Genomic DNA, 18,375 nt, shown 5'->3' with positions numbered 1-18,375 from the left:
CGGCTGGGCGCAGAGCACCTCGGGAATTGTAGTCTACTCCGAGGGGCCTATAAGCCCACGACACTCTAGCTGAACTATGCACCCACAATACCCTGCGCCCTCCCTCCAGCACGTGTAGTCATTAACTCTGAAGCTGCCCGCACGCTGCTGTCCACCACGCAGGAACCCGCATCTCTCTGCATTTTGCAGCAGGACGCTCACCACGGGAAGGGGGGTGGGTTTGGTAGAACTCGGGAACAGCCAAACCTCAGGCAGTGAGAGAAAAAGGAACTTTATGATGAAAGCAGAGTAGAGACAACAGCTTAGCGCTTAACAGATGTTAGCCAGGATCTCCTTGGGCCCCCCGCCCCCGCCCTGGACGGGTCGCCTGTGACCTCTGCGCAGACTCAGTGAGGTGTAGAACAGAGCCCTGGGGTGGCAACCTTAACCTTTTGGCATACTGACTTTTCCTGGGGCTGCTTTCATGTCAGGAGGGATCAGGTGATCTCAGAGGGCATCTGGTTTTAAAATGGTGTGTTTCTTCTGGCCTCTTCCACACCCCAGCGGTGCTATGGGAAGTGGGGTATGTGCATAGGAGAAGTGACAATAAGCTACATAGAACAAGAGGGGGACAGAGTCCTCCCTCCAGGACTGGAAAATGGCAGGAGGAACAAGACGGTCTGGGGCAGGTGACTCCTGGCTTTATGTTGCTTCTTCAGGCCCAAGCTCAGGCCTGGGCTCCTGGCAGGTAGGGCCAGCCCAGCCCTGGTAACAACGGCAGCTGAAGGACTCCCAAGCTCCAGGGCTGCCATCTGGCTGCAGGTGCAGAAAGACTTCTAGTTGTCCTGGGTTTTGCCAAGCACAACGGCCATGGCCATGGCACCGCTGGTGACTGCAGGCCATGGCTGCCCTGGTCACATTGATCACATAGGGGCCCAGGGTGCCCAGTAGGTAGTCATGGAGATGCCAGCACTCCTCCTGAGGAGAAGGGAGGGACGTATCAATGCTCCTGTCTCATGGCCCTGCCATGGTCTTTCCCTGTCTCTGGGACCCCAGCATGGGCTGTGTGGCAGGCTGGAGGGGGGCAATGATCACCTCAGAACTGGAGAAGCTCAGGTCCCCCCAGAGCACCACGCCGGCTGCCCCCAGTGCCGCGCTCACACCAATGGTCTGCACAAGTTCATCCTGGGGGCAGAGAGTGGCTAAGCCAGGGCAGGAATGCCCAGCTCCTTCTGGCCCTACCTCTACCTTCAAGAACTTTCACGGCTCACTGCCATGATCTGATTCCACCTCTAGAGGAGGGCCCCTTGGCCCTGAGCCTCTTTGAGGGGCTTCTCAGGCCCTCCACTTAGAGAATGTCATGCCTCCCCATCAGACCTCTAGATTTCAGCTTTCACTCACCTGGGACAGGAACCTCCCAGAGCTCCGGTGTGTGAGGCGGGCATAGGCCAGGACAGGCAGGGGATGTGGGTGCCCAGCAACGGCCACACGGAAGGCCTCCTCCAGGCGGTATCGGACAAATGCCTGGTGGTGAGCAGGTGGTAGCCTGGGTGGGAGGTATATGCTGGGGAAGAGGGCGCTGGAGGCGGCCCAGAGCCAACGCAGTTGGGTGTTGCGGGCCAGGACAGCAGCGTGGCAGTGGCCCGTGTAATTGGAAGCCGTACCATGCCAGCCATTGCCACAGGCTGGGAAGCGATAGAAGCCCCAGAGCCCATGGGGCTGCAGCGCCCGGCCGAGCCACAGTGTGTCCTCCATCAGTGCTCGGGCCGCCTGTTCGAAGCCAATGCGGGCCTTGTGGAGCTGCTCCTGGGGATCCAGGTTGGGGAATACCCATTGTGCCCAAGCCCAGGAGGCAGCCCGATAGACTTGGCGGCGGCCCCAGTTCCCGGCCCAGAGTGGACACCATTCCTCCCAGTCCAGGACTGCCAGGCCAGCAAAGCCTGGCCACAGGCTACGGCGGATCTGATAGGCAGCCCGTGCCAGGTGGCGGTCCAGAGGCACAGCCTGTGGGATGCCCCCATTGTGAGCTGTGCCCCTCGGCCCAAGGTAGGGGTAGAAGCCGAGCTGGTTCTTGTAGAAGATGGTGACATTCTGGCCGTGGAAATGCTGGCCCCGGTTGGCTGAGATGCCCAGGGCCTCGAGTGGCAGGGGCACGCCAAAGCGGTTCTTACAGTGTGCTGAAGGCACGTTCCACAGCACTGAGAAGGGGCGTGCAGGGGCCCGCAGCAAGGATCGGCCACACCCCAAGCACAGGGCCACCCCTAGCACCAGGGCCAGGCCTAGCTGCATGGTCATGCCCCAGGGATGGAAACCTGCAGGAGAGAGTGGGTGTGAGCTTAAGAGTCCATGGCCATGGCCACACCTTCCCCACAGCAGACTAAGCTGGGAATACTCCTCCAGCTCCTCCTCACAAGGAAGGGAGGTGAGGAAAGCATGGTTCCTAAGGGGTCTCGTAGACCTCTCAGAGCAACCCCAGCCCAAGCTGGCCTGGGCATCTCCCTTCCCGTGTTGTCCATCTCTACCATGGCACCACTGTGCCCTCTGACACCTCTTCCCCCCTCAGCTCTCACAAGTCCCCTTTTTTCCTCTGCCCATTTTGTTTCCTGCCCCAAGAACACTCAACCTCCGCTCTGCCTGGCTTAATTCCTCCTACTCAGCACTCAGGTCTCTGCTACGACATCATCTTCTGGCGCAAGTGGAGTGAGGACATTTGAGCTCCCACTGTCCCAGCATAGGCCCTGTCACTATACGCCTGCCCTGTCGCTTGAGTTGAGACCATATCTGTCTAGTTCCTCCCTGCCTGTGCCCAATCCAGGGCCTGTCATACAGCAGGTGCTCGGCGAATGGTGATGAGTGAAGGTGGAAAGAAAGAAACACCTTGACACCTGAAGTGGGCAGAGTGAGAGGAGCAATGGGCTTTCCCTCCATCTATGGCCCTGAGGCCAAGGTGCATCTGGAGGCTCCTGCAGGGACAGCAGACCTAAGAAACGACTGGGAGATGAGGGTGGGGGTCAACAAATACACTGTCACAGACACACCCAACAGAAGCCTTTATTCAGCCACACTGAGCGCTCTGAGCCACAGCCATGGTGCCATCTCCACTGGCACTCAGGAAACAAGCCTCAGTTGAAGCTGACCTCAGGGGCTAGAAGCTGAGGGATGGCCAGAGGGCTGAAGCTGCTACCGTCCTGGGCAGTCAACTGACCCAGAAAGACAGCGTCTTGCCCTGGGAATAGCCTCAGATGTCTTTCTCCATCCAGAATATGGGGCGTCCTCTCAGGTCTTGGTATTGTGTCTCCAGGAGGCTTTGTGGAGGGGGCCCTGCTGGAGGTGGGGGTAAGGTGGTCGGGGGTTCAGGCAGGGGAGGGGGTGGCAGCAATGATGACCCCTTGGGGACTCTTGGGGCAGCTTGGGCAGTCAGGTTAGGGGCCTTGCAGGGTGACCGGGGAAAGGGGGCCCTGGGGAAGGCATTGAGCAGGGTGGCAGGCAGTCGCCGGCTGGTGAAGACCAGGCCCTGCACTGGCTCACCCAGCTGGTAGCCCAGATGGACATAAAAGTGCAGCTGGTCATGGGTGGTGAGGTGTAGCCGGTGGAAGCCCCGGGCCCGAGCAAAGGCTTCGAGGCCCTCCATGAGACGGCGGCCAAAGCCACGGCCCCTCAGTGCCCGGGCCACCACCACGGTCTCCACTAGGAGGCTCTGGGGCCGGTCTAGCACCCGGGACAGGCGGGCATGGCCCACCACCATGGGGGCTGCCTCTGGTGTGGGTCGGGGGCTTAGCAGCATCAAGCAGAGAGGGAAGGCATCTGAGGACTGGCCCAAGGAGTGGAGGCGGGAGGCGCGGCTGCGGGGCCACTGCTCGTTGATGAGGTCGGCACAGGCATCCAAGAGCTCAGGTCGGCAGTGCACAGGCTCCAGGGTCAGCTCAACCAGGTTGGGGACTCGGGTCTCCTCTGGCTGGCGTGCAGGATCCAGAGTCAGCTGAGCTGAGCCAGAACTGAGGGTCATCTCTGGATGGCATGCGGAAACCAGGGTCAGCTCAGCTAGCCTGGGGCTCAGGGTCAGCTCTGGCTGGTGTGTAGGATCCAGGGTTGGCTTGGCCAGGTTGGATCTCAGGGTCACCTCTGGCTGGCATGCAGGATCCAGAGTCAGTTGGGCTGGGCGGGTACTCAGGATCGGCCCCACCTGGTGCACAGGGTCTAGGCTACAGATCAGCGTGCCTCGGCCAGGGCTCAGAGTCAGCTCTCGCCTACATGTAGGGTCCAGGCCCAGCTGAGTCAGGCTAGGAGCCAGGGTCATCTCCTGCTGGGGTACAGATGGCTCAGGGCCAGACAGGGGATTAAGGCCACAGTCTCCAGGCAGTGGGATCTCCTCAGACCACAAGGTTGCTGCTTCTGTGGATAACAGCCATGCTGGGCTGTGCCAGAAGGGAGGATGGGGTTGGGGCAGGGAGTGGCTGACAGAGTGCTAGGGAGGGCCATGCATCCTGAAACTCATCTGATGGCCCAGGTGACCGGAGAATCCCATCCCTTATACTTGGGGGCGCTGACTCAGATGGAGAGCAGAGGGGATGGGTCCAGGGTGCTCTGCCTTATACTGGATGGAGGCGAGGGCTAAAGGCTAGGGCTGGCCCCAAGAACTCAAGAGGCCTGGCCCCAGCCTGCTCTGGCTACCACTTTGTCCTCCCCAGGACAGTAGATCCAGCCCTACACCATTGCAGCTGGCTGGCCATCAGACAGAACATGCAAACTAGACACCACAACCCCCTGCTTTAACCACAAATTACCTTTGGAGGAAACACAGCTACCCCAGGAACTCCCCTCTCCTACTCCCTACTTCAGGTCCCAGCCTTTTTGAACATCTGGGCTACTTCGGCCACTTAACAGATCCATTCACCTACCCATCAGGCTCAAATTTCCCCTCCCTGGACTCCCTTCCCTGCCTAGGGGACAGAGTCCATGGCTCCCTCCCCAAAACGGCCCAGCTCAGGACACTTTGATTGCCTGTGGACCCAACTGCCCCTCAGAAGGGGCCTGGCTCATACAGCAAGCAACGTGGCTCCTGCAGGCCTGGTTCCCCACTGGTCTGTTTCGTAGCCACCCTAGATAAGAACCACAGCTTCCTTCCTACACCCACAGGGGTGTCTAACGGCTAGCAGGTTAGGGGCTCAGACCTCCTGCCCCCAAATTCCATTGCTTGCCCATCCCACCTCAGGCTCTGCAGGCAGGAGGGTCTATGCTGGGGGATTTGTAGCGACAGGTGGCCTCTGGGCCCCACCTTTCTACTCACCTGCTTCAAAGGGGATGCGCTGGCTCCCTCCCCATCCCCACCTCCCCAGGAAGACCCTGTGACCTTGAGGCCAATTCCACACTGGTCAGTAACAGGCAGCCTTCCTTCCCTCACACCCCTTCCCTCACACTCAGAGGGGTATAAGCCTCTCACCTGCATCAGCCACCTCCGCAGCAGTTGCACCCCTGGACCAGGAGGGAGGAAGCCCCAGGATCCGCCCCCTGGGCCTGGAACCCCAGACTTCCCTCACAGACTTAACCCCTTCGGTGCCGATCCCACCCACTGTGGGCGGGGCTCCCGGGTCCACCGAGAGAGGCGGCAGTCTCTCCTGCCTCGATTTCCCTCTTCCTCCCAGTGGGTGACAAACGGTGGAGTCTGGGGGTGGGGGCTTCGGAAGCTAGACTCTGGGCGGGTGTGGCTCGGCATGCTTTGGGAGGGAACGACAGACGCAAGGAGGGCGTGCGGGGCGGCTTAGTCACTTGAGAACTGTCCGCGCGGGGCGGACAGGGAGAGCGGGGGGACAGTGAAGACGAATGCCGTGCATGGGGACGGGGTAGTACTGACATGCTGTTGCCGGGCTCCGGGATGCTCCGCGTCCTCGCTTCTCCTGGATCGGTATCTCGCTGTCTCTGGCTCGGATCCCTCCGGCTCCCGGCGCTCGCCCCCTAGCGGTGCGGCGGACGAACGGCAGCTGTCCTGTCCCGAGTCTTCCGGGCGGCCAGGCCCCGCCCCGGCCGCCCAGTGCCTCCGCCTAGGCCCCGCCCCCGAGCCGGCGGGTCATAACACCGACCAGACGCAGGCTGGTCCCTCCCACCTTGGTTTATCCTGGCCTCGCTCCCAGCGAGCCTGGCTCCATCTCGGTTTGGCTGGGCTTCCCTCCTCGCCCCGCCCCGGCCTCAGATAGGTCTCGCCCAAAGTTTAGCTTTGTCCGGGCTCATGCTATCCCTCCTGCGCGGCGTGAAAACGATCAGGTGGAGCTTCTACTTCAAATTTGGGCCCCACACTGGGAAGCAGCCGCCCTCGGATACACATCAGATCTGAGTGAGAGAAAAGAACTTTTCCTGTACCCTCTGGATACCAGCGCCTGGACGTTTTAGGCCCTCAACAAACAGCTTTTGAAGTTAGAATCCTGTTTTATTTGCGAGCCTGCTACCTCTGAACGGAGTGCAGTGCAGAGCTGGTTACCATCGACTTATCAGTAGGAGCCAAAAGATTGTACCTCTCTGGCCAGGCAGCCCGGGCTTGAATCTCAGCTGCTCTGTTTTCTGGCTGTGCAACCTTGGGGAAAGTGCTTATCCTCCCTGGGTGTGCCTCAGTTTCCTCACAGCGTCGTGTTAGGATTGCACAGTTAAGTTGCTGCTGCTGCTGCTTAGTCGCGTCAGTCGTGTCCGACTCTGTGCGACCCCACAGACGGCAGCCCTCCAGGCTCCCCCGTCCCTGGGATTCTCCAGGCAAGAATACTGGAGTGGGTTGCCATTTCCTCCTCCAGTGCATGACAGTGAAAAGTGAAAGCTCAGTCGTGTCCGACTCTCCGCGACCCCATGGGCTGCAGCCTACCAGGCTCTTCTGTCCATGGGGTTTCCCAGGCAAGAGTACTGGAGTGGGGTGCCATTGCCTTCTCCGACAGTTAAGTTAGCCTACTTAAAATGCTTAGCACAGGACTGGGAAAGAGTAGGTGCCCAGTAAATGTCAGTTTATTTATTTGTTATTTGTTTAACTGCACCACGCAGCAGCACGGGTGATATTAGTCTCCGCCCATGGATCGAACCCGTGCCCCCTGCAGTGGAAGCTCCATGTCTTAACCACTGGATGGCCAGGGAAGCCCCTAATGTCAGTACTTGTGACTGCTTCTGTCTGAAGACTGACTCAGTGTCTCCAGAGGAAGTATTTTTGACTCTGTCGGGTGGATGCCCAGGGCTCTAACTCCTTATGCAGCTATCTTGGTCTGTAAGCATGTGTGCATGCACTGGTGTATGCTCATGTCACTGGCTTGAGTGGACTTCTGACTGTAACCATGACTCCTGTGACTGCCTGGACTTGGGAAAGCCCTAGCCAGGCCCAGATTGCATCAGGTACTCAGTGTGTGCCCATGCCAATCACCACATGCCCCACTGCTCACACCGTGTCCCCCTCCACCCAAGGTAGCAGCGACATTCAAACTCCACCGCCATCTGCAACCGATCCTCGAGTGAGAGGGCACCTCGTAGGGTCAGGGGCCCACCACCAGGCATGGGCTTGATGGAAAAACTGGTGGAGTTGAGGATGAGGCGGGCCTTCGGGTAACTGGGGCGCCGGGCACAACGGCCATGGCCGGAGCATAGGACCTGACTGCACAGATGAGCCCCGCTGGTCACATTCAGGATGAAGGGTCCCAGCGTCATGTCCACATACTCCTTGATGGCCTGGCATGATTCCTAAGTGGGAATGGGGAGCATCAGGGACACCATGGCCATGCATGGGTCTACCTAGGACACTGAAGTACTCGCCTCCTGGCCAGCCAAGGCTGCAGGAGTAAAAGGTGGGCTGGGGTCTCCCCTGTCAGCCTGTCAGCCCCATCCCTACCCCCACCCTCACCCCCATTCTGGGCCTGAGCTCACCTTGGTTTTTGTGTTCTCCCAGCTCACCCAGAGCACCACTCCCGCTGCTCCCTGGGCTGCACTCTCCCCCAGGCTGTGTTCCAGCTCCTCCTGGGAAAAGGACAGAATAGCTCTGAGGGGGCCTCCCTGGCTTCCCACAGCAGGCTGCTGTATCACTATTGGATGGGACAAATATTCATAACCCCCACTGGGGGCTGCTCTAGCCTTGGTGGCCAAGGCTCGCTCACTCACTCTAGCCTGTGAGTGCCATGCTGCTGCTGCTGCTAAGTCGCTTCAGTCGTGTCCGACTCTGTGCGACCCCATAGACGGCAGCCCACCAGGCTCCCCCGTCCCCGGGATTCTCCAGGCAAGAACTCTGGAGTGGGTTGCCATTTCCTTCTCCAATGCATGAAAGTGAAAAGTGAAAGTGAAGTTGCTCAGTCGTATCCAACTCTTCACGACCCCATGGACTGCAGCCCACCAGGCTCCTCCATCCATGGGATTTTCCAGGCAAGAGTGTACTGGAGTGGGTTGCCATAGCCTTCTCCGTGAGTGCCATGCAAGCAGGGACAATTTCTTTCTGAAGAATGTTGAATCTTTTGTGCCTAGCACAGAACTTGGCACACAAGAGGTGCTCAAAGAATGTGAAAGGGATTGGATGAAGGTGCCCCGAGGCTAAAGTGCCCCAGGGCTGTGTGGCCTCAGGTGCTGGACTAAGGCCTGGCAAGGTAGGTCATGGGTGGGTGGGGTCACAGGAGACTCACCGGGGGCAGAAAGTGGTCAGTCATGTCATAGAAGATCTGCATGTAGGGCAGCACCAGCAGCTTGGGGTCCCCAGCACTTGCTGCCACACGGAATGCCTCAGCCACACGGTGCTGCACGTACATCTGTGCCTTCTTCGTGCCCTCCAGTGCTGCGGGCAGGTAGATGCTGGGGTAGAGGGCACGGCTCTGGCCCCACAGCCACCCGAGCTGGTCATTCTGGGCACGGATGTCTAGTGGACACTGGCCGGTATAGTTGGGACTTTTAAAGTCATAGTTGTAGCACTCAGGGAAGTTATAGAAGCCCCAGAGGCCCTGAGGCCGCAACGCTTGTCCCAGCTTGAGGGTGCCTGCCATCCATTCCTCTGCAGCCCCCTCGAACTGGTCCTGAGCTACGGCCTCCACCCGAGGAGCTGGCCAGTCTGGGTGCTGCTTCTGTACCAGTGCCCGTGAGCGCTGCCGGTAAATGTCCTTGGTGTCCCAGTTGAAGGCCCAGCGCGGGCGCCATGCCTCCCAGTCAATGACTGCCAGCCCTGAGAAGTGAGACTCAGGCATGGCAGCCAGGATGTCCTGGAATGTGTGGGCCAGGTGGGCATTCAGGCTGGCATTCTGGGGCAGGCCACCAAACACAGGCTCCCCAGCAGATGTATAGTAAGGGTAGGTACCCAGCTGGGAGCTGTAGAAAATGGTTATGTTAGGGCCACGGAAGGTCTGCCACGGATTGGTCACCACATCAAAGATACTGATGTCCACGTCCACGCCGTGTTTCTTCATACACCACTCGGTGTTAGCGTTCCAGATGGTGGTGAAGGGCCGGCTGGGTACCACAGGATCCTGGGAGCCTTGGGTCATGCTGAGCAAGTTCAGGAAGAGGGTGCAGACAGGAAGCAAGTGGGCTGCCATGGCCCAGGGCAGGTGTAGGGAAACCTGGCCAGGGAAGGCAGAGCAGAGAGCAGGCCTTGAACTCTCTGACCCCTACTGAGGGCAGGCAGGACAAGTCCCTTATTAACCCACTTCTGCTCTGGCTTCAGGTAAGTATTGACCTGCAGGGCTCAGGGTGGTCAGAGGGCAAAGGAGAGGCATTGAGGGGAACATAACCACTAGAGGGCACACTCGAGTTGCCTCTTGGGCCGGCCTCTGTCTCCCTCACAGGGCTTGTCTTGGCTTAAGCTCACCCACCCCCGCTTCCCCAAGGGCCACAGAAGCCGTACATCTGCCTTGAGAAGCGTGGCTGAGAGCCAGGCCCTCAGTCCCCAGGCTGGCAGATGGATGGAGGCAGGGGCTTCCCTGTCTCTTCCGCCAGGAATCCTGGCTGGCCATTGGAGAAGGGGACACTCAATGACGCGGGAAAGGTCAACCCAGCCCTTCTGTACACCCTCCGGTCTGCCCACTTGTCCCTGCTGACCTCAGGGCTGAAAGGCCTCATTCTCCAAGCTTCCTGACCCCAGGGTTAGGGCCTGTGCAGGCATCAGCAAGATTCTGTTCCTTAACTCTAGTCCCAGGCGCACCGACACTCTTGCAGGAAGAAAACTACTGCTGGAAACGCTGAGCTTTTGTAGGGGGTCACCCCACCCCATCTGGGGGCGGGCTAAGGGGCGGGCCCTGGGTGAGAGGGCTGGGCCAGACAGCAGAGCCACCCCTGCACTCCTAGCAAAAAAAGAAAAAAGCCCTTGGTAGGAGGTGGGACTGGGCCGGAAGTGGCCCCTCCCACTCTGTCAGCACTGGGGCTGGACTTTGTGTATCAGGACTGGGGTGGGTTTATTTGGGATGGGGTGCGAGTGGAGGCAGTGCTTGGGGGCTGTCTGGGTGGCAGAACCCACTGGGCAGGCTTGTCTGTAATACTGGAGTCTAGGTACTTTCCCCACAGAGCTGAATTATGACATCTGTGGCTACTAGGCACTTTCGCTTTTGTTGACCCCTTTCTTAAAAAAAACATTTTAAGGGAATTCTCTTGTGGTCCAGTGGCTAAGACTCTGCCCTTCCAATGCAGGGGGCAGGAGTTCGGATTAGGGAGCTAAGCTCTCACAACCTTGTAGTTAAAAAAAAAAAAGTATATATATATATATATATAACAACTAAATTGGTATAAAGACAGATATAATCTAGACTGAATTCATTATTTTATATTAACATATTTTTTCTTCTGATTAAAAAAGATTAAAACTAAAACATTTTTGTGGGCCTGTATAAATATTGTGGCCCTGTGCCTACCGTGCCTAGTAGAGAAGTCGCCCCTGCCTTAGGGAACTGTGTCTGAAGTCAGGGCTGCGCTGTCACCCTTTGTGTACGTGCTGGCTCAGCGACTGTGCCTTTATGAGGCTCGTTAGTGACCATCTGGGCCTCTCCACAAACTCCAGGAGAGTGGGCATGTGCAAGTGTGGGACCCGGTGCCCAGGACCTGATGTGTTTGAGACCCTGTTGTCTTATGACCATGAGACCCCATGCCTGTGTGACCACGGGCAGGAGCACGAGGGTATCAGTGATGACACACTTGTTTTTTCCTTTGTGATTTCCCTTGTTTGCTGATTCAGATGCTAGTAACTGAGACCTTCGAGGTGCTCAGGCTCAGGCTTGCCTGCCCGAGTTGGGTGAAGGAAGTATCACATCCCTGGTCCAGGAGAAAACACGCTGTCTGGGTCTACAGCCCAGTCTGAACTTGAGCTCATGGTCCCCTCGCACGGTGGTTACTGGAGCAGGGACACAGTTGACTACCGTCTGGACTGGTCCTCTAGGCCGGCTAGGATGAAGCAGGCAGGGCTGAAGGGGAGGAGGGCCCCGGGTGTGGGGGACTGTGAGGCACCAGCCAGACCCAAACATGGGATCTAACCATGATGGTGGTAGCTGAGGACTCTGTTCAGAATGCAGGGTCCCTGAGGGATGAGCATTAGTGTTAGAGAGCTTGGCACAACTCCCAAAGGCTGAGGGGACAGACCATCAAAGTAGCCCCTGACTCCCTCTCCCCAAAGCTCCACCCTACCTCCTGAAACTAAGGTAACTCCTATGCTACCCCCAGAAACCTATGGCTGCAATCGGCACGATCTGGCCCACCAGCATTCTCTGGATTTGGGGGGATGGCTTCCCCAGACTCTAACCACACCATCCTCTTGCCTGCGTGCTTCTCTGTGGAACACTCTCCACTGTCCAGCATCTCACTTCGTCTCAGCATCCAATGTGCATCTCCCTTTACACCATCATACCCCTGAATATACGGGCTTCCCAGGGGGCTCAGTGGTAAAGAATCTACCTTCCAATGCAGGAGACAGGTCGGAAAGATCCCCTGGAGAAGTAAACGGCAACCCGCTCCCATATTCTTGCCTGGGAAATCCTATGGACAGGAGGGCCTGGCAGGCTACAGTCCATGGCGTCACAAAAGAGCTGGATACGACTCCGTGACTAAACAACTACCCCTGAGGATGGCTGTCTTTGTTGGTGTGGTTCCTGGGTGCACCCTGCCCAGCCCTGGCACGCGTGTGGCTCAGTGCCTTCACTGAACAGGTGAGACAGTCACCGCCCTCAGACAAAATCAGGCCTGGTGCCACTCTAGAGCTGCCTGTGGCAGACCCCCAGTCACACCCCAGCCTCAAAGTCTGCATCCCCCTTTGTGTTCTGTCTTCCTCCAGACTGTGCCCGTGCTTTGTTCCCAGCATCAAGCTCCCCCCTCTTTCAAAACTCAGTGTAAAGTGTAGAAAACCCTTCCTCGAGGCTGCTTCCCGAGTCCTGGTGGTGGCGTCAGGACTTCCCAAGGAGGGGTGCCCTCCTCACCACGTGGCAGTTTCCTGAGTCTATCTCCCCAGAGTCAGTGTCAGCTGAGGGCAGGGGCTCAGTCCTCACTGATATGGACGGGAGGAGTCCAGGTGTGGGTCCATGGCTGGAGGGAGGGGCTAGCGCCCCACCCAGGGTAACTCACATCAGAAGCAGAGGAAGTGAAGCAGGTCTGACTGCTCCGGCCGCTCCTTCTCTCCCCTGGGACAGCTGGGGACAAGCTATGCTCTCTCGTGGCCAGGACAGGGCTGCTTGTTGAGGATGGCCCCCTCGCTCACCCCATCATACATCTTTGCAGTGGAACAGGGAGTGTGCCTCATGATTCAGATCCCGGTGCCCTGTTGGCCGCCCCCTGACCATACCCGGTGGAGGACTCTGACCCAGACGGGGAGAGGTGCATGTGGCTGAAGTCCACTGCCCTTGAGAACAGGGAGTGGAGGAGACGCCCTTGCCTTTGAGAATAGCAGGGAGGAGCGATTTGGCTACCTTCCCAGCCAGGGAAGATCAAACATCCATTTCACACTTTCTTCCTGGGTGGGCGAGGCGAGGAGACTGGCACCAGCCCAGCTGGGGATATGGCACCAAGTAGGAGCAGCACAAGGGTCCTGCCCCTCACAGAAGTCTGGACCCACTGCTTTCCAGACAATGTGGAGAAAGCGAGGCCCTTGATATTGGGGTAGAATGGGAGTCCCTTTGCTCCAAGTGGCCAGTACCCTTGCAGGACAGCTAGAGCGGGCAGCTCGGGCCTGCAGATCCCAGGGAACGTGTGTTATAGGTGAGAAGTCCCCAGCAGAGAGTCTCACAGAGACACTGCGGAGCTCAAACCTTACTTGGAAGAGCCTGAAAGCGCTCTCACATGCCCTGGCCCAGGCACGGACAGTTCAAGCAAAGAAGCAGTTGTTTTATATTTAATTTACAAAAGAGACCCCAAAATAATAATAATAAACTATCCAGGGACAGGGGAGTAGGGTCAGGTCCTCCCCGGCCCAGCTGTGCCCCTCTTCCTCTCTGGCAGGGAGAGACGGGGACTTCCAGGGGACTGCCCCTCCCCCTTAGAACAGGGGGTGGGAGCTGTTATGGACATCTTACTGGGCATCCCAGAGGGTTCTGCCCCTCCAGACTCTGGTGTGTCTACCCCTTGCGGGCTCCTACATGCCTGGCAGACCCCTTGTGGCAGAGACCAGCTGGCCTGGCAGCTGGGTGAGAGACCCTTATGAAGTCCAGGTGAAGGCCAGGACTGTCACTGCCAGCAGGCCAGTGAGGTGGGACCCAGCCCAGGCCCCACTGGCACCCCCAGCTGCCCGCCTGCGGTCCCACTGGCATTGCTCACCGCCCCAGCCTAAGTAGCACTGGCAGCGAAAGTGCGTCTGTAGGTGGTTGCGGTCGGCCCAACTGAGTTCCCCCTCAGGTCGCAGCCGTGGCTCATCGGGTGCATGGCTAGGCACTAGACGGAAGCTGCTGGCACTGAGGTGCAGGAAGTTGTGAGCGTTGGGGTCCCGGCGCACACAGCGCCCATGGCCATGGCACTGGGCCCAGCTGCAGTACTGGGCAGCCCAGGACACATTGACGACATAGGGTACCAGCGACCGAGTCAGATAATCCTTGAGGCGCCGGCAGGTCTCCTGGGGACAGAGGACAGGGAGGAGAGTCAGCTGCCTCAGCTGATGTGGAAACTCAGTCCACACTGTGTGACTGCACCTTCTTTTAACAGCACATGCGTGTGCACGCACACACACACGCCTGAGCCCTCACTGTTCCTGTTCCTTCTAAGAAGGGCATGAGGGCAGGGACTGGAAGCCAGCAGGGCAGGTGGGGGAGGGTGGAACTCAACAGCTGGTCAAGACAGCAACTCCCTCTTCCTGGGTGAAGGGCAGGGGTGGGGGTGGAGTAGATCCTGTCTTCTCTGTTGGGACACGGGCTGCCTTGGGAAACAGAGGAGGGGAGCACTTTGAGGTTTGCAGCCAAAAGCGCAAACACTCTGCCTCTCCCTGCAGACTCAGCTCTGGTTGGCTGGGTGGGTCTTACTTACGTTGCTGGTGGTGAACCCCGCGTCACCCCAGAGGATGACGCCGGCTGCACCCAGGGCAGCACTCTCACCAATGGTGGAGATGAGATCCATCTGTAGGGGAAGCAGATGAGACCACAGGGTGAGAAGGACAGATGGGGTGGGCAGGCCCTAGTCTGTACCCATTTGCTGACCCCCGACGCCAGCCCAGTCCTCCCCTTCTCACCCCCAGGCAGCAGCTGTTTCACTTTCTCCTTAAATGTTTAAGCTATTTCCACCCTCCCACTTTGGCGTCGGATTCTCAAGCCAAGGGCCCACTTGAGCCTGGCATGTATCTATCAGTTGTGTCCAACTCTTTGCAACCCCATGGACTGTAGCCTGCCAGGCTCCTCTGTCCATGGGATTTCCCAGGCCAGAATACTGGAATGAGTTTCCATTCCCTTCTCCAGGGGATCTTCCTGACCCAGGGATCGAACCCAGATCTCCTGCCTTGCAGGTGGATTTTTTACCATCTGAGCCACCAGGGAAGCCCTACATCTGTCAGGATGGACTACAAAGACAGAATGCTAGGCCCGAGTGCCTCCTCTGCCTGGATTTCCTGGGAAGTTCTGGGCAAATTTCTCAGCATCTCTGGGCCTCAATTTTCTTATCCACAAAATGGAGATAACAAGGTCACCCTTTCATAGGGTTACAGAGAGAATGAGGTGAGGGGATGTAGAGTAGTCAGTAAACTTGGGGGCAGGAAGCCCCCTGGTAACCCAAACCTGCAGTGCTTTCCCAAGGAAGAACACAGGGCTCTGGGAGGCACATACCTCGCTAAGCCCTGTGAGTCCACGGCTATAGGTAGGCCTCGTGAAGACGTAGACCGGGAGTGCATGGTTGGCATGGTGGACGTCAGCCACGCGAAGAGCCTCCTGGACACGGAAGCTGACAAAGTTGCGACCGTGAGTGGAGGAAGCCAGTGTCTCTTCCAGGTAGACAGATGGGAAGAGGGCCGTGCTCTCGGCCCAGAGCCAGGCCAGCTGGTCATTTCGGGAGACCTCAACATCAGGGCAGCGGCCTGTATAGGTCTCCCAGTTCTGCACATAATCATGGTTGTAACAGTCAGGGAAGAGGTAGAAGCCCCATAGGTGCCGAGGCCGAAACGCCTTGACAAATCGCAGTGTCTCTAGCATGAACTGCCGTGCAGCAAACTCAAACTCATACTGCGCCTCCTTGACTACGCGCTCTGGTGGCCAATCAGGGTGGCGACTGGCCACCAACTGGCGTGATAATCGGCGGTACACATCCTTGTCCTGCCAGTTGCGCACCCACACTGGCCGCCAGTCCTCCCAGTCGATGACTGCCAGCCCTGCAGGCTCCTGTGTACGAATGTAGCGTTCCACATGTCCCTTCAGCATCTCCAGGTGTACCCAGAGGCTGCCATTCTGTGGCACACCACCATGCACTGACCTCCCCAACGAATTGAAGTGTGGATACATGCCCAGCCGGTCACGGTAGAAGATGGTGATGTTCTGATTTACGAAACCCTCGTTAGGTGAGGCCTGCACATCAAAGGCCTTCATGTCCTTTGGGTCCAATGGCATCTTGTGGCGTGGGCCACAGTCCTGTGTGGGCACATCCCATGCGACCACAAAGGGCCGGCCCGTGAAGATGGGTGGTGCTGTGGGCTTCAGCTCCGTGGCCCATGCCACCGCCAACACCAGGGCCAGTGTGACGGCTGGGCCCAGGCCTGTCCACATGCTGGGGGCTGCAGGAAGTCAGTGTCACCTGCTCAGGAACTGGTGAAAAGGTGGGAGACAGCAAGTAAGTCTAGAGGATCCTGGAGGTCATCCACCCCAAACTCATCCACACTCCCAAAGCCCATGCTGCGTTAGGCCACCATGCCCAGGATTGTTCAGACTCTGTTATTAGCTATAACAGGTCTGAAAGACTACAGGCCAGTGAAGGACAGGCAACACATCCCGCTAGCTCACTGACAGGAGCATAGGGCTCCTTCCTGGACAAGTAGCCTATGGCTGGGCAGGAACTGCTGTTAGGTCTGTGACTCTTCTGAAATTGGACAAATTGAGCTATGGACTCACCGCCCAGAGGCTTACCCATGACTGAGTATCACCCAGGACAAAGTTTCTGAGAGCCCCAAACCGAGGCCCACTCTACCCCATTAAGAACTCTTGGTCCTGAGAAATCACAGCATTTGGGTGAGGCAAGGCACAGCTCTTGCAGTAGCTAGGAAGCTGTAACTCAGCCCCGAGTTGGTATCTTTTTTAGCACCCGCCCAACAGAAAAGTGAGGCTAACAGACTTTATCTCAGCGCAGACACTCTCCCCCAGCTTGGTGGAGGCCCCGCGGGGACAAAGGGGTGGTGGATCTCCCACGGTGGCGCCAGCAGACCGGCCTTTCCCTCTACAGCTACAAGGAATGCGCGTGCCCGCGGGCCAGGCGGCCGGGGATAAAAGCCCACTCCACCTGGCCTTTGTCCGGAACCCCGCCCCCGCCCCGCACGTGGGGGCTGAACCCTGCCGGCAAGGGGGGCGGTCTGGGCCGCCTCCCCGGGGGTTCAGAACGGAGCCCGCGGAGAGAGCAGCTCGGCTCTCACTGCCCTCCCTCACCTCGCGCAGGGCGACGCCGGGACCTGCGCCATGGCCACCTCCATCTCCGTCCCAGCCCAGCCCGCAGCTCTCCTAGGCACGGCCCCGGCTCAGCGCCTCTCCTGGCTCCGCCCCCCCACCCCAGCCCGCCGGCCCTTTAAGAATCCAGCGCGGAGGCGGGCCCTGCGCAGGATTTGCGGCGGGGGAGGGAAGGTGTGCCTGATTTTCGAGCCACCAGTACCGCACTTTGGGCTCCGAGGACCCCAGATCCTCTTCCGAGGAATGTAGCCACCAGTCTGGGACTCTGAGGTGCCTCCAAATAGGGCTTTCTTATGGAGTCTCAGCCACGAGCGCCAAGTCATCCTAAAGTTCACCCCCGCAGCCTCCGGCCAGTGGTACACTCCTCCCTGCTCCGCGACGCGGCCAGCCGCTTAAAGGGACAGCGTAAAGGACGAGGGTTGGGAAGGGGATGAAGGTAGTGTGGCGTTCTCTCACTCGTCCGTAAGGAGGTGCTGTGGGACCCTGAGGCCTTGGCTGGGGGCAGCAGTGAATCTGGCTTTGCACCCCTGAGTGTAATCTCCAGTCCTGGGGCCCCCCTTTGTATGGAAAAGGGGACGGTGACCCGCAGCCTGTCTGCGGTCTCCCGGGACAGTACTGCCCCGCCCCCTTACGGCTCAGGGCTCCCCTCCCCCGACCCTGGTCAGAAGGGAATCCCCGCCCCTTGCCAGTCTGGGGCTGGGGGGCCGAGCACCGCATCTTAGCCCATCTAGGGCTGGGTGGAAGCAGTGGTTGTCCTGGTAACACAAGCTGTGGGTCGCAGTTAGGCCTGCCTGGCTGGGAGCCTATAAGCCCAGCGAGCCCTGAGGGTAGGGCGTCCCTCTGCTCCCCACTTGCATCTGGGTCGGGCCAGTCCTTGGGCTCCTATCCCCTCTGTCCAGCCCCTGGGGGCCCTGTGGGAACCCCCAAGTCGTCCTTTCAACTCTGAGAAGGCTGCCACCCTTACAGAAGTTCCTGGCCGGACGGCAGAGAAAGCCGGCTCAGCCAGAAGGGTTCCCCTGGGCCTCCGCTGGGTATCCTGTCTTTTCGCCCTGCACGCCCCTCCCTCTGGGGAGCAGGCTTGGAGCTGCAATGGAAGCGAGAATTCCTTGTCTCTTTCTAAGTCCGCTTCCCCGGGGTCCTCAGCTCCCCAAAAGGCCCGGGTCTGCTTGGCCAGCCCATTCCCCGCGCACGCGCCTGGGAGGAGAGAGCGGGAGCGCCATGTACCAGGGTGCAGACCAGTCGTCTGCCCTGGGCTCACCTGTGTGGGAGTCCGTCGGCCCAGTAGGTCGGCGGCCTCCCTCCTTCCCGGGGTAAGTCTCTAGCCAAGCTACTCGCGCCAGCTCCTGCCCTTTGGGCAGCCCGCCGGCGACTTGAT

The 18,375-nt window shown here is 58.8% G+C and overlaps 4 protein-coding genes across 18 annotated transcripts; all 4 read right to left on the bottom strand.

Annotated features, from left to right (window-relative positions):
• Positions 1–255: 255 nt before the first annotated feature.
• On the bottom strand, positions 256–5,897 carry HYAL3 (hyaluronidase 3). 9 transcript variants are annotated; one of them, XM_081525375.1, is made up of 5 exons: positions 5,831–5,897; positions 2,857–2,970; positions 1,381–2,291; positions 1,075–1,164; positions 256–957 (listed from the first exon to the last, which is right to left on the bottom strand). In XM_081525375.1, the coding sequence occupies exons 2-5, from the start codon at positions 2,930–2,932 to the stop codon at positions 682–684; spliced, it is 1,353 nt and encodes a 450-aa protein (XP_081381501.1). In that variant the 5' UTR covers positions 2,933–2,970; positions 5,831–5,897; the 3' UTR covers positions 256–681. The 9 variants fall into 9 exon arrangements, with proteins under 9 accessions (XP_081381501.1, XP_081381503.1, XP_081381506.1 ...); XM_081525377.1 differs by having other exon boundaries at positions 2,865–2,970; XM_081525380.1 differs by lacking the exon at positions 2,857–2,970 and having other exon boundaries at positions 5,827–5,897.
• On the bottom strand, positions 3,011–5,897 carry NAA80 (N-alpha-acetyltransferase 80, NatH catalytic subunit). Its single transcript, XM_081525404.1, has 3 exons — positions 5,831–5,897; positions 4,100–4,371; positions 3,011–4,015 (listed from the first exon to the last, which is right to left on the bottom strand). The coding sequence occupies exons 2-3, from the start codon at positions 4,274–4,276 to the stop codon at positions 3,218–3,220; spliced, it is 975 nt and encodes a 324-aa protein (XP_081381530.1). The 5' UTR covers positions 4,277–4,371; positions 5,831–5,897; the 3' UTR covers positions 3,011–3,217.
• HYAL1 (hyaluronidase 1) lies at positions 5,508–10,147 on the bottom strand. Of its 4 annotated transcripts, XM_081525367.1 has the most exons (5): positions 10,009–10,147; positions 8,607–9,530; positions 7,864–7,953; positions 7,467–7,680; positions 5,508–5,931 (listed from the first exon to the last, which is right to left on the bottom strand). In XM_081525367.1, the coding sequence occupies exons 1-5, from the start codon at positions 10,027–10,029 to the stop codon at positions 5,738–5,740; spliced, it is 1,443 nt and encodes a 480-aa protein (XP_081381493.1). In that variant the 5' UTR covers positions 10,030–10,147; the 3' UTR covers positions 5,508–5,737. The 4 variants fall into 4 exon arrangements, with proteins under 4 accessions (XP_081381493.1, XP_081381495.1, XP_081381492.1 ...); XM_081525369.1 differs by lacking the exon at positions 7,467–7,680 and having other exon boundaries at positions 5,508–5,962; XM_081525366.1 differs by lacking the exon at positions 7,467–7,680.
• On the bottom strand, positions 10,117–18,349 carry HYAL2 (hyaluronidase 2). 4 transcript variants are annotated; one of them, XM_081525374.1, is made up of 5 exons: positions 16,983–17,097; positions 15,183–16,151; positions 14,395–14,484; positions 13,696–13,987; positions 10,117–10,250 (listed from the first exon to the last, which is right to left on the bottom strand). In XM_081525374.1, exons 2-5 carry the CDS (start codon positions 16,110–16,112, stop codon positions 10,192–10,194), a joined length of 1,371 nt encoding a protein of 456 aa, XP_081381500.1. In that variant the 5' UTR covers positions 16,113–16,151; positions 16,983–17,097; the 3' UTR covers positions 10,117–10,191. The 4 variants fall into 4 exon arrangements, with proteins under 4 accessions (XP_081381500.1, XP_081381498.1, XP_081381497.1 ...); XM_081525372.1 differs by lacking the exons at positions 10,117–10,250; positions 16,983–17,097 and adding an exon at positions 18,259–18,349 and having other exon boundaries at positions 13,258–13,987; XM_081525371.1 differs by lacking the exon at positions 10,117–10,250 and having other exon boundaries at positions 13,258–13,987.
• Positions 18,350–18,375: the final 26 nt, after the last annotated feature.

The sequence above is a fragment of the Giraffa tippelskirchi genome, chromosome 9 (assembly GCF_054371585.1).
Source record: "Giraffa tippelskirchi isolate mGirTip1 chromosome 9, T2T-mGirTip1v1.2.pri, whole genome shotgun sequence".
Lineage (NCBI taxonomy): Eukaryota > Metazoa > Chordata > Mammalia > Artiodactyla > Giraffidae > Giraffa > Giraffa tippelskirchi.
This window is presented reverse-complemented; position numbering and strand designations above follow the sequence as displayed.

Excerpts from the sequence above, each read along its gene's own strand:
- HYAL3 (XM_081525375.1), bottom strand. The coding sequence starts at position 2,932 with ATGCACCTTGGCCTCAGGGCCATAGATGGAGGGAAAGCCCATTGCTCC. Across the intron at positions 2,292-2,856 it reads TGCCCACTTCAGGTGTCAAG|GTTTCCATCCCTGGGGCATG; the intron begins GTGTTTCTTTCT and ends TCTCTCCTGCAG. Across the intron at positions 1,165-1,380 it reads CTGGGAGGTTCCTGTCCCAG|GATGAACTTGTGCAGACCAT; the intron begins GTGAGTGAAAGC and ends CTCTGCCCCCAG.
- HYAL1 (XM_081525366.1), bottom strand. The coding sequence starts at position 10,029 with ATGAGGCCTTTCAGCCCTGAG. Across the intron at positions 9,531-10,008 it reads TGAGGCCTTTCAGCCCTGAG|GTTTCCCTACACCTGCCCTG; the intron begins GTCAGCAGGGAC and ends TTCCCTGGCCAG. Across the intron at positions 5,932-7,863 it reads GGGAGAACACAAAAACCAAG|GGGGCGAGCGCCGGGAGCCG; the intron begins GTGAGCTCAGGC and ends CCGCACCGCTAG.
- HYAL2 (XM_081525372.1), bottom strand. The coding sequence starts at position 16,112 with ATGTGGACAGGCCTGGGCCCAGCCGTCACACTGGCCCTGGTGTTGGCG. Across the intron at positions 14,485-15,182 it reads GACTCACAGGGCTTAGCGAG|ATGGATCTCATCTCCACCAT; the intron begins GTATGTGCCTCC and ends CTTCCCCTACAG. Across the intron at positions 13,988-14,394 it reads CGGGGTTCACCACCAGCAAC|GAGACCTGCCGGCGCCTCAA; the intron begins GTAAGTAAGACC and ends CTCTGTCCCCAG.
- NAA80 (XM_081525404.1), bottom strand. The coding sequence starts at position 4,276 with ATGACCCTGGCTCCTAGCCTGACTCAGCTGGGCCTGGACCCTACATGT. Across the intron at positions 4,016-4,099 it reads ATCCTGCATGCCAGCCAGAG|CTGACCCTGGTTTCCGCATG; the intron begins GTGACCCTGAGA and ends AGGCTAGCTGAG.